Here is a 12,743-nt window from a genome sequence, read left to right as displayed (position 1 = left end):
GCGTGCAAACATTAAAATGAAAAGGGGAGAAAATCTCCCAGAGAAAGGGACTAGAGAGGGAATGAGCTGGCCTCCTTCACCACAAGACAAACCTCGCCAAGCTGACCCGCCTGCCCTGGTGCTCAGCAGAGGGACAGAACCAGGAATGAAGAGCACAGTAGGCAGCGTGGCTTCTTCCAGCCCCCAAGAGTTCTCACAGCCCTTGGATATGGCTGCTAGGCCAAGAACAGGATAAAAACTAGGACCTTTCTGGCCAGAGGAGATCCCTCAGAACTCCCTGCATTCATCTGATTTAGGCCAGGGTTTTATTTAATGCTTTGTGTGACAGGTAGCATGGAAGCTGACACTCTCATAGCATCGTAACTCCACCGAGCAATCAGGTGAGATGCTGGTTCTTGCCTTCTCCTTCAAGTGCAAGAGCACCAGTTTGCTGCTTTCCTGAGATCACTTAAAAAATGCTCTTTGCCTCATGTCTCCCAGAGCAGCTGTCTCATGTGGCAGCTTTGTTTCCTCTGCTCTTTTTTGCAGCTTTCCTGCTGGACTAACTTGTGTGCAGAATGCTGCAAAGGCCAGCAGGAAGGGACTCCTTTCTCATGGATCATCAGGGAGCAAAGAAAAGCATCTTCCTTCAGTACTCTTCTGGATTTAGGCCACAAAGAGCTCTCCAAGTGCAGTAAGTGTATCCCGAGGCTTGGAGTTTGATGTCTCTGAAGAACCCCTATGAGCACTGGGCTGTTCCTACAGCAGAAGTGGGAAGGCTTCTGCATGAGCATGGACTGGGAGCTGAGATGAGCATGGCTGCCATGGAGAAATGAAATGAGAGAGGAGATGAGGACGAGGGAGGGATGCACAGACTGGGCATGGGCTGGTTTGATTTCTCTCACCCTTGTGCACTGCAAGCAGTGGAGCAATGGTGCTCTGGTGCCAGACGGTGATTAGTAGTGTCCAGGGCAGAACTATCAGCACGATAGCCAGGATGTCTCGTCTCTTCGGCATCTCCAAGACTGACTGGACCCACAGCTCCTCATTACCTGACAGTGAAAACCCCAGAGACAGAACAGCAGAGCACATGGAGAACAGAAATAAATGGGCAAGAAGGAACAAGGACAGAGAGAGAGAACGCGAGAGAGGGAGAGAGCAGCAAAGGCGACACGACTCGTAGGTCTTACCAGTGCTTACAACCCACCCATTGCAGAAGCAGGTTTGGAGGGGCCTCGGCTGGGACCAGGAGCAGGAGGCCACTTCTACAGGATGCTGCTGGAGCTGCCAGCAGGAACCTCAGGGACTCATTTGGAAGGAAACCTGCAACACAGAGCAAGGGTGAGTAGGCAGAGAAAAGTACTAGGGAGCTACTCCTCAGAGTTCACAAATCCTCCTCAAGAAGAGCAAACCAAACTGGGGCAGCGAGCAGCAGCAATGTGTCCCACCCCTCCAGGGAGAGAAGTCTCGTGGGTGCCCACAGCCTTGCTTTCCTTTGCATCCCCTTGTCAAGCAAAGCCCTTGCTTTGGCCAAGCAAAAGTTGCTCAGTGCTGCGGCATCTGAACCATCCCCGCAGCGGGAAAGGACCCCTCGTCCACAAGCCAGCTGAGCCTCCCAACACCCTGTGCTGGGTCCAAGCCCCGGGAGGAATCAGAGACCGTAACAACCGTGTTACTTGCCTGACACACAGCACGTGCTCTGACCCACCAGACCCTCGCCCTCTGCCAGCACAGTACTCAGGGTGACTGTGCCTCCAGCCTTGGGAATAGTGACCCCACGTTTTGCCCGTCATTGTAATCCCCTCAGCTCCGACCATCCTGCTGGAATCTTTGATGCAGCCAGTTTTAACTCAAGCTTCCAATGGCCTGTTCAGGTTCATTTCTTCCATCTCAGAGGTGTTGCGACCGGAGTATATTAAACTGCCACAATGGCTTAGTTTGATTCAATACAAGCCCATACAAGATTTAAGCAGACTGTATTTTATCCAAGTATCTTGGCAAGCAGAGTACATCACTTAGCAGGGACACGCACAGTGGACAGTTTGCAAACATGGGTAGCAGTTTAGTACCGCTGTTCCCATGTGGGGGAACACATTAGTCTGCTGCTAAAAGGGCTGCATTGCAGACAGGGAGAGCCCAGAGAGTGCCGCAGTCGAAGGCAGGGAGCAGCCTGCTCTGGGGAAAAGCACCCATCTCCCACTGCCACTGCGGTGCCCTGGCAACTGTCAGATCCCCTCCTTAAATCAGAGGGGAGCTCCTCAAGCCTGGGCTGTAGATACGATGCTACTTTGCAAATGTTTTTCCTGAGACTCTTGGAGCTGGCTTTTTCTTGGTTGCATGGGGCAGTCATAGAGAGATCCAGGTTCAGATCCCTGATTAGCCCCATTTGGATTGATCTGAATTTGCCTTGGCCGTGCCTTGACCACTGGGCTGTACAGTCAGCCCCGGCACCGAGCCCAGTGGAAGCCTTGCAGCGCAAGGGCTCCAAGAACCCATGGGCTGTCCTTTTAAAGTGCCAGCAAGTGATATTTAAGTTGCTGGACAGAGCCTGGTTCTTCCAAATTAGCACTTCAATCAGAGGTATTAATTTACCAGGAAAAATGAGGGATAGGGAAAACACTGTCTTTAAAAGGGACGTGTAAATGTCCTTCAACAAAAGTTGCAGCAATTCTATTTTTTTTCCACACATACAAAACCCCAACTCATCAAGAAATTTCCAGCCAACTAGCAAACAGTCAGTTCCCCACCCAGAGGTCTCTCACCAGGGAGAGACCTGCCACCTCTCCCACAAAAATCTTGCCCGCATCTATGGAGCTGGGGACCCATCCTCCTCGTGCGCACCCTCCCTCCTCTGGCACCGTGCACAGAGGCAAAGCCTCGCTCGGGAGACCCTCGTCAGAACATGCCATCAGCAGACGTGCTGGCAAACTGCATTTAGGAAATGCAAGGACCCAGAGGTATGGAAAGAGGCTGTGGTGGATCAGGGCAAGCTGCAGCTAGTGAGGGTGATAAGAGGAAACAACAACAAATCCCTAAACAAACCACCAAAACCATCTGGTTCTATGGAAAGCAGAGTTTCCTGCAGTCAAGTATGGGGAACCAGCAGGAAAAAAATCTTTTCAGAACCCAAGGATATGCTCTGTGCAGCCAGACACCCTGCAGACTTTCAAGGAAGCATCTCCCAGCAATGCGGATTTGTCCCTTTTTTTTTTTTTTTTTTTTTCCAGAACCGGAGAAAGCAGCCTCATCCAGACAAATTAAACCAGGGAGGAAGAGGAAGAATTATTCCAGCAAACATCAGCCTTCTGCTGCATCCCTGTCCAGCTCTCTGAGCCAGAGAAATCCCACTGGCCTAGCACTGCCAAAGCACACAGTGCCCTCAGGAAAGAGCATCTGGCCTCATCCTTGCTGTCCCAGCAGTTGCTGTCAGTGCCTGAACAGAGGACACTGAGCGCTGGCATCCTCTGAATCCTCTAACAAAGCCAGAACATGTCCCTTGAGCATCCCGGTAGGACAGAGCTGTACAGGGCAGCTCTGAAAAGACCCAACACCTTGCCTAGTAAAGTGCCTTCGCTGCAAATGCACCAAGGAAAGGCCTCTGCCACTGGAGAGGGGGTGGGAGGAAACATGCTAAAAGAGCCACTCAGAGTCAATTCACAGTGTCTGGCAGGCTGCCACAGTGGGCTGGCATGCATCAAATGCCCCGTTTGTCAAGGGCAGCTTCCTCTAAATACAGTGCTCTTACCTTAAAGACGCCTTTTCCCTGCCTCCTGCCAATTCAGACTCAACTTGTCGGCATCCTCCCATAGGATACGCTGACCCTGGGCTTCCTACGATGGAGAAGCTTTGGGCTGGGGTGCTACTCTGATTTCCATCCCCTTAACAGAGGGGAAAACAAGCAGCCTCCAACAATCTGTGCGTTGGTCTCTTCAGCATCGATTCCTTTTAATTTGCTACAGAGCATTTAGCAGCTCCCTGGTCACTCATCTGTCACTTTGCTGCTCCAGCTGCCAAGGGCCAACACAGCCCACTCGTGCCCCAGCAGAGAGCTGTCGGTTTTGCTTTGCAGCTCTGCTCGGGCTGGCAGCAGAGAGCTCCCGGGGACGCTCTCCGCCGTGGGAAGCCTTCCTCCCCGCGTCCTGCCTTTTGCACCGTCGGCAATTGCGGGCTGCAGATGTGAATCGGACACCCCGCGCGCGGTGGCTGTAATTAATGTTCCCTTCCCTACATACAGCGCGCTCGCACGCCCAGAGGGACACAACCCCAGCGTGGATCCGAATCGCAGATGGCGATGGGTCAGCTGGGGAGAACGGGGAGCCGCAGAGCTCAGCCTGACCCCCGGTTGCTGACCCGGGCCCCCGCACCCCGCGCTGCCTGTCGGCAGCCACGCCGTACCACGCACGCCGCTCTGCAGCAAAGGCGTTAATTCCTGAAGCGATTTGATTTTATTGATGTCCCTGAAAAGCCTGACTGAAGGACAGCGTAAGAATTCGCTTGGGGCTGCTGTGAGCACTATGAAATCTGGATCCAGACAAAGTATTTCAAGCGTGTTCCCTCTCAACACACTAATGGCCCCAGCGCAGGGTGCCGCCAGTTCTCAGTGTAACAAAGCCACGCTCCCACCTCACCGTCACGTGTTAAAGCTGCCAAAGGTGAAATCCATTTTCTCCTGCGAACAACATCAGCTAGGAAATACATGGTCGCCTGTGATTTTACACTGCTGGTGCGAGAAGTCACAGCTTCACAGCCCAAGACTCACCCCGCATCCAAAAAATCCCTTGCTACCAAAGCAGAACGATGCTTTTTGTGGCTGTCTATGGCACAAGTGAGGCTAGTGAAAAATTAGTCTGGGAAAATTATGCTCCTCTTCAAGGCATCCACTCTACCCCTGCCCCATCATAATACCACTCTCCTTTTCCCACTGAAAACGGTTCAAAACAAAACCTGGCTTTGTTCAGAATGCCAATTTTAGGCTGCTTCTATCTCCTCCTCCACAGGGAAAAGAAGGAGAAGGAACAAATTGAAACATGAATTAATTACAAAGATCAAACTCCCTTTTCCACTACAGAAAGTATACTTCCTTTTTTCAGTTGTGAAAAATCATGCAAAAGACACAAAGCACCAGCTTAAATGGAAACGATTTTGGGGTTAAAATATTTCTAAACCAAAGGTGTTTTGCACAGTTTGTTGACGCTCCTTGGCAGAAATATATTTTGACATGCTGCAAGAGGAAGGGCTGTGCCACATGGTGACAGAGATTTCACATCCTCCGGCAGAGGGCAATGGTGTCAAGGCATGACAATATTAAAAGGGCACTCATCTAATAAAAAAGCTCTAATAAATCCTGGAGCCATGTGTTAGTAACGTGCTGGATTATTAAATGCTGAAGGTTCTTTTTTTAAATCAAGTTAATTGGCGTCGGCTCTGACACTTACCATAGGAAACACTGATTTGATCTGCAATCTGGTTTATAGTTGGTTTTACCTTCTTTCTTCCTTTGGGGCTGAGCAGCCCCTGCGTCATTACTCCTCGGGTTTCCCACATTGAACAGAAGTGATTTAGAACATGTTAAACTAAAGAACTGCTTTAACGGAATTTGTATATATACATAAGTCACTGGAGTAGAAATACTTTCCAGATATAAGAAACACACACACAAAAAACCCAAACAAACATACCAAGCACTTACTTGTATTACAAGCCAGCCAGGAAATAACAAACAAAGTCAAATCCTGCAACAAAAGCTTTACAAAGAAAATAACCACTCATACTTCAGGATACAAAGTATATTCTCACTAATAGCCTTTCCCCCTGGGCAAAGTATCCCCTAAACCTAAACACAGGGTTTCTGTCACCTTTGCCATAGCAACTGGTTCTGATCCCTGCTGGAAAATGATGGAGCAGCGGCACAAGCCAGAGCTGGTCCCTCCGCTGAGGCCACCCCGACGCACTGAGCAGCTGGAGCACAACCCCAGCGACCCAACAAGCCCTTCCAAACTCACATCCCGGCTCACGCGCCTGAGCCGCTCGTCTTGCACGGAAAACGACTTGCGGGCGTGTGAGCGCGGCAGTGTCACGCCCATTTTTCAGATCGGGAAACTGAGGCACAGGGCAGTTACGGCTCTCCCTGGCAATCACACAGCACAGCAGACACTGGGGACAAGGGCTCGGTCATTGGGCTACCACCGGCTGCACGCGGGCACACCGGTGGCCGGCTGGAGTTGCTCCGTAGGAGCCCTGCTCCTCTCCACACTGTGTGGCAGGGGACAGGCACGACAAGCCTCTGTCTAAGATTTTGGTGTTTGGCAGAAAAGGCTTGTAAAGCACAGGCTAAAAATAAAGGTAGTAATAAAAGCCTCGTGCTCGTTAATTACTCTGTAAGCCATTACTGCCTAAAAACCCCATAACTTTAATGGGGGCTATTATAAGTATAGTAGCAAAACTGTGGAGCTAATTACTGTTTAGTTATTAAGCAGAACATAGCCAGCACTGAATAATGAGCACACAGAATTGCTTGTTCTTCAAGGATTTAATCAGGGGTGCTAGCTTCAACCTCAGACTCTCCCGACTCACGGGAGAAAAGGATGGAGGCTTTGCAGCCCAGCCCTGCCAGAAGGCCACGGGCCACCACATGGGGCAATGTCCCATCCTTGAGCCAGAGCCAATTTGTACAATGCGAAGCTGAAACTGCGAGTCAAGAAAGGGAGTGAGAATGAGTCAGAAGTGTTTCTGATCACCGTTACCAATCTGCTGGCGAGAGGAGAACTACATTCATCCGCAGGAATCAAAAATGTTGAGCCAATGTAGACTGGGTCTGTGATGGAGGGTAAGGGTTTGCATCATCTCTTCATGCAGCATTTGCTTCCTTCTTTATAAAAAATTAAAATAATTCCTGTGGCCAAAAATAGAGTAATAATGTGGTGCTCTTTTTTCTTTCTTTCTTTTTTACATGCAAAACAATTAGAAAATTCAGAAATATTGGAAAAGCCTGGAAAGGAAGCGTGGTTTTAGGAGGCTGTTTTTCCACTCAATACTTTTGTCCAGCTTCAGCTGCAAACCTTAGTTCTGTCACTACACTTGCCTTGGGTGCATACACAGGGGCCGCTCCTTGTGTCTTCCAAGCGGTTAGAGAAATTAAGGCACAAAGATTGTAGAATTTCCCCAACCTTGCAACAGTTGAGGCAAAACCTGATCTACTCTCCCCTTCCAGTTGTGAGTCCCCGAGCCCTGTTGCAACAAATGGGATCAAGAACTCAGATTATCTCACAGAAAAAAATAATATTAACCAAGCTTCTCAGAACAACACTTAACATTTAAAGCAAGCATGAGCAAAGTGGATCAAGGGAGCTCAACACAAGCACAATTAGCTCCTGTAACTTATTGCCACAGGATACTAAAAAGAACAAGAACTTAACAGGATTCGAAAAAGGATTAGTTGTGTATGCGAATAAACTGCATATCCAGAATTAGAATGAACCACCCACCAGTTTGGAAAACATATAAACCCTTGAGTTTCGGAGCTTCAGCCAAATTTTAACAAGCATCAGAAACTTTCTCTTCTCCAGATTAATCTTCCCCCCATGCTGCTCCACCTCTGCAGATGCTGGTAGAGGTGGCCAGAGCTAGAAACAGGACAGGAGAAGTGATGGCACTGCTCTTATGCTGGCTACACTGCCTACTCCCAAGATCTCACTGCCTCCCACAGCAAGGCAGATCTTCTGTGAAATATTTAAAAGATTTAATGCATTGTCCTAAATGTGTTTGCTTCCTTGTACAGGTTCTTACACTACAACCATCACCACAGTGCCCAGTGCTGTCCGGGATTTCTTGAAGATCCTTAGCTACAGTCACTGCACTTCCTTCCTTATTGCTCCACAGACACAGAGGGGGAAACCTTGGAAGGGACAGGTAGCCTTTTATTTCGGTGCTTTTGAAGAGGGTTGAACCTGGGCTTTGCAATCTTCTTGTAATAAGCAAAGCAGAAGCAAGAAACATGTCACGCACTTGGCAACAGAAAGTGGTGAGGCTGATGTGGATCCTTGGTGCCTGGGAGAGTCTCAGCCTTGGCCTGGCCACCCAGGAAATCCTGTCTGTCATAGAGGCAGTGCTGCCCTTACTGCTTCCAGAGGATGCGCTGGTCTGTCAGTCAGGATTGGCAAGGCTTGGTCCAGACTCTCTCTCAAGTGAGGAAAGCTGTGGGTTGACTCAAGTCTTGGATGAGAAAGCATTTACAGCACCCAATACTTCTTGATAAACGGCTGCACTTCACTTCACACATGGTTTTTAAAAAGCATCTCTATCAAGATGAAAAGCTGTTTGAATTACAGCCCACTTCCAAAATAGAAAGACAACTGGGAGTTGTTTTCTTAGGGGAAATGCTGATGACACCCATGAAAAGTTGTTCGACTTTCTTTAAGGTTGTTTGTGGGTGAATGCTGAATGAGTGCTGGGAAAAGACTGCTCCGACAATCAGCTCATTTAAGGGCTTCTCCATCAAGTCTTCTCGAACGGGTGACACAACGATACCTTGAGTTATCCCCTTTGCTCAGCTAAGACCACGTCAACATTGTCAGAAGCAGACAGATTTCCAGACCCTCTATTTCCACCTCTGTGGTCTGCATTGCACTGAATATTTTGTGCACTGCTGACTTTCATAGATTTTTAAAAAGTGACATTAACAAAGGATGACCCAATTTCAACATGATTGGACTAAATCCCACAGCTCCATAATAGGCTTTGCATACGCTTTGTCCAAAGGGTTTGAAGACACGTGTGATACCTCATCTAAGAGAGGCGGCAGGCCGCAACGACCCAGCCTCACCTTTCCAACCAGCAGGCCAGCGAAGGCCACTGTTTCAGGATCTGCAAAACTCAATCATTGAGCCAAACATGTCAAGATAACACCAGGCTCCCTGTGGACTTGCCTTTCTCCTTCTGCACAAGGAAGTTAAATATGCGTAACACAGCTGGGTGATGAAAGAACGGACATGGCTGTCAGAAGAAAGCCTGCGACGCTGGCTAATGCTGTAGTAAGGATTACCTCACCACCACGCACTTCACAGCTTTACTTGTTAGCGGTTGAGAGAAGCCCCAGGCTTTTATACACCGTCTGAATTAAGGGTGTAGGATTCTGTGGGTGCATCTAGAACCCCAAGCTGGTGGGATCCACTGGGGGCTGCCTCCCATTCCACTGGCACCTGGGAAAGCTCACAAATGCGACCATCGATCACGAAGAGCTGTGCCCAGCAAGCCACAAGCCTTAATTTCATCTCCCAGCTGGCTCTGCAGTATGTTCCCAATTCCAGACCTGGAGATGAGACTGCTCACCTCCCACACGCTGTTACCTCTTGACTCGGTGGGGAGACGAGGCGGGGGGAGCGCAGCAGAGCCCACCGCCCCGCTCAGCTGCGGGTCAGGGCATGCAGCACGTGGCACACGCCTCTCAGCGCCAGCTCCGTACCTCAGAGCTGGCTTCATAGCCATCAGCACTGACTTTTAATTACGGAGTTCTTCCCTACCCCTGAAAAAAAATAAATCCTGCTCTATTTAAAAAGAGTTATTAATAACCTGATTCTAATGCATAAAAAAAAGGGGAAAAAAAGAAGCCTAGCGGAGCTAGTGAGCAAGCTAGCCCTCTCCCACTGCAGCAAGCTACCACTGTGCACCCTAAATACCTTAAAAAGGGATTTAGTTTTCAAAAGCGTAATTTTTTTTTTTTCAATAGCCAACATCAAGTATCTTAAAGGTGTTTTTTTTGAAGGCTGGGGAAAAAAATATGCAGGCATTCAAATTCTCCATTACTTTTGAAAACACCAGCTGTTGTAAGCACAAGTCCCTGAAGACGCCACTGAAGTAAAAACTGCTTTGCAGGAGCTGCTGTCAGAGCTGCTTGTGAGAGTGCACGTGTCCAGGCTGAGAGGTGCTCAGGACAGGAGCGAAGAGCGTCCATTGCCGGGGGAGCACAACGGTCCTGGGGGCAGAGTAGTGCTCCTAGCACGCTGTGAATTCACACATGGCAGCTCCTCCACACTCCTTCCCACAACACCACTTCCAACACGTGCTGCTCACGAGGCAGCTGCGGAAGCCTGGAATGAGTTGCTTTGTATTTCAGAGGCACTAGGAGCAGCCATGCAGGTAATGTGAGCTGAAGAGCTGCTGGGCTATATGTTCACATATAAATTTCTGCCTTATTGCAAACTACTTTTTTACTGCAGACAAGCCTGCAACAGGGCCAGAGCTCCCAGGTCAGCTGCTGCACCCTACTCAAGCAGCCCCTTCAAGAGTCCTTGTTAGCTGCTGCTTGAGCAACAAACCCTCCAGCATCACAGCATACCCCAACGTTGCAGAAATATATTTATACCGTAGCAGCAGTGCTTAGAGGGACAGGGCCATTCACTGAGTCACAGAAGTATTTCCCACAGGTTTTTTCTCCTATGGCTTTGGGGGACAGACCTAGCAAAGATGCAGCGTGGCGCTCAGAGATCCCGCAGCTCCCTGGTTAGCGGTTGGCCAAAAAAAATCACAGTCAAAACCACTACACCAACCTACAGAGAAACCCCCCAGCTCCCTTCTCTGTTAGATGGCTTCTTTAAAGAGACGAGGCTCAAATCCTAAGCCCTGCTCAGTGCTGGGTGGTCAAGCAGGGCATAGAGAGTCCGACAGCCTGTGACCTCTGCAAAAGTCACTAATGGGACTGAGGGATTAACATCGATTCTTTCATGCTACAGCGTGGAAAGGGAAGGCGGGGGGATTTGGGATGATAAAGCAAACACCCAACTGTAATTCAGCAGCTTGCAACACAATCAATCGCCGCTTGCAGTTCTGCAGTCCATTAGTATAGCCACAAACCTACACAATCTTCTCCTTGGAAACAGGAAGGTCATTTTAAAATTATCTCCCTTCAATTTCTGGTCCTAACCCCACTGTGCCCACTGAAAGGAAGTGCACAGGGCTTCCCAGGATGCCCTCATCTTTCTTCCCTCACCTCCTTTCTCCACAGTGAACACGGAGGCTTTTGTCTACCTGGGAACCTTTGACGTGTCAGAATAACACGACCCATCTTCCATTTGAGAGGCATTTGGAAGGAAATGATTTCTTTTCCTCTACTAGCATAAAACCCCCATCTGCCAATCCAATAAACCCAGAGGTATTCCACCATTGCCCAAGGCGGTGGGATTTGGCTCTTAGTTTCTCTCTTTGTGGGAAAGGTGAGGGCTAAATCTACCAGTTTGTCAAGCTTCCAGTCTAGGCCTGGTTCTGACTCTGGCTTCCCCCATGGCTTAGTTACTTTGGCTCACCTGCACCTCGGCTTGCTCTAGAGGTGAGATGAAAATAGCTGCCTTCTTTTGGACAGGAATCACAAGGCTCAAGTAGCTCACAGGCTAAATACAGAAATGGCACAAGCACTAATGCCCGAGGTGCTGGCAAAGCCCAGCTCACACCAATCTGACAGCCTGGTGTGCATGCCTGGGGAAGGTCATGTCTCCTAATTTTAGATTCACCCAAGGGCCAAACCCAGCCCAGATCTTCTCCATATGAATGAAAAATGGAGAAGCCAAACAAAAGCTGGAGACAGAATTAAGCCAACAGTTTCACAGCCCAACTCCAAAAAGCAGTGAACAGGAAAGACCATCACCTATGAGTACCTCTCCCTGCTGCCCAGCTCCCAGTAGCCCTCACCAGCCCCTGCCATTCCTAAGAGCATCTTCATCACTTGCAAAAGCTCGACCTGCTCAGCCAAGCACCATCCTGCCACCAAACTAGCAGGGACAGAGGGAAATCCTCCCTGTGGTCCGCAGAGTGTCTCAGCACCAGGGAACTCTAAGCTACACGTGGCTGAAAACATGCACACGTAACCTGACACGGCTGCTGGGCCGACAGACTCCCTTGCAGGGTTCTACTTGCAAGGTGAAGAGCGAGACAAGCCCATGGGGAGCTCTGAGAAAACTGGAGGGTTTTGTAATGGCTGCTCTAAGAATATTGTAATCATGCAGTAATTATGGTGCCTCTCAAATCAACCAGGCAAATTACATCGTTATTATTACGACTGTCACCAACCTTGCGTGGCAGGGACAGAGAGGCAGGCCACCCCTTGCCCAGGGAGGGAACAGGGTCACGGGACTATCAGCAGAGCCACAGCACAGACCCACCAGACTCCCTTCAGGCCTGGCCAGCCCATGCGATTGCAGCCTGGGAGCTTCCTCACGTGACTAGGACCACATCTGTACTTTCCTAGGCTGTATCTCAAGGTACAAGGCTTAATTAGTCAGGTTGACTTTACCTTTTTTTAATTAAACAAGTATCTTCAAGCACAAGTGCAGCCCTTGTCATTTGACTGGAACTGTCAGTCTTTCAAATGTCATTCTTGCAGATGACTAATCTTTAAAAACAAGAGTTACTAAACTCTTTGACTCAGTTGATAATGAGCCAGAGCAATAATGATGGTTGAGACTGAGAGGGAGAGATCAGTGCTGCCTGGACCCAGAAGGGCTCAGTGCTGCATGTGGCCCTAAAGCTTTTCTGCAGCTCGAGGGACTGGGGCTTCCTGACAAATACAGGATGCCAGCTACAGAAATGGGGGATGCGGCACGTCTGTGGGAACATCTCAGCACACTTGCTCCTCTGAGTCGCTGTCATGTTGACAAAAAAGAGAAGAATTTCCTCTTTCAGTCTCTCTGAATGTGTTGGTTTTCTCAGTGCAGAGTGAAGACCTCGTTTCATTCTGCCTCCTCCGCAGGCTCCCTTTTGAACAGGTTTCCCTGGAC

General features: G+C 49.3%; 1 protein-coding gene across 4 annotated transcripts in view; it reads right to left on the bottom strand.

Annotated features, from left to right (window-relative positions):
• Window positions 1–12,743, bottom strand: part of B3GAT1 (beta-1,3-glucuronyltransferase 1) — a 39,539-nt gene that overhangs the window by 16,455 nt on the left and 10,341 nt on the right. For 2 of the 4 annotated variants that reach the window (XM_074848967.1, XM_074848968.1), the window contains exons 2-3: window positions 1,187–1,302; window positions 885–1,031 (exon numbers count right to left, since the gene is read on the bottom strand). In XM_074848967.1, coding sequence (XP_074705068.1) covers window positions 885–1,031; window positions 1,187–1,190 — 151 coding nt within the window. In that variant the 5' untranslated portion in view covers window positions 1,191–1,302. Of the gene's footprint in view, window positions 1–884; window positions 1,032–1,169; window positions 1,303–3,724; window positions 3,896–12,743 lie in introns of those variants that run through there. The other 2 variants (XM_074848969.1, XM_074848970.1) reach the window with 2 other exon arrangements.

This window comes from Strix aluco, chromosome 23, assembly GCF_031877795.1.
Source record: "Strix aluco isolate bStrAlu1 chromosome 23, bStrAlu1.hap1, whole genome shotgun sequence".
In the NCBI taxonomy this organism is placed as follows: domain Eukaryota; kingdom Metazoa; phylum Chordata; class Aves; order Strigiformes; family Strigidae; genus Strix; species Strix aluco.
This window is presented reverse-complemented; position numbering and strand designations above follow the sequence as displayed.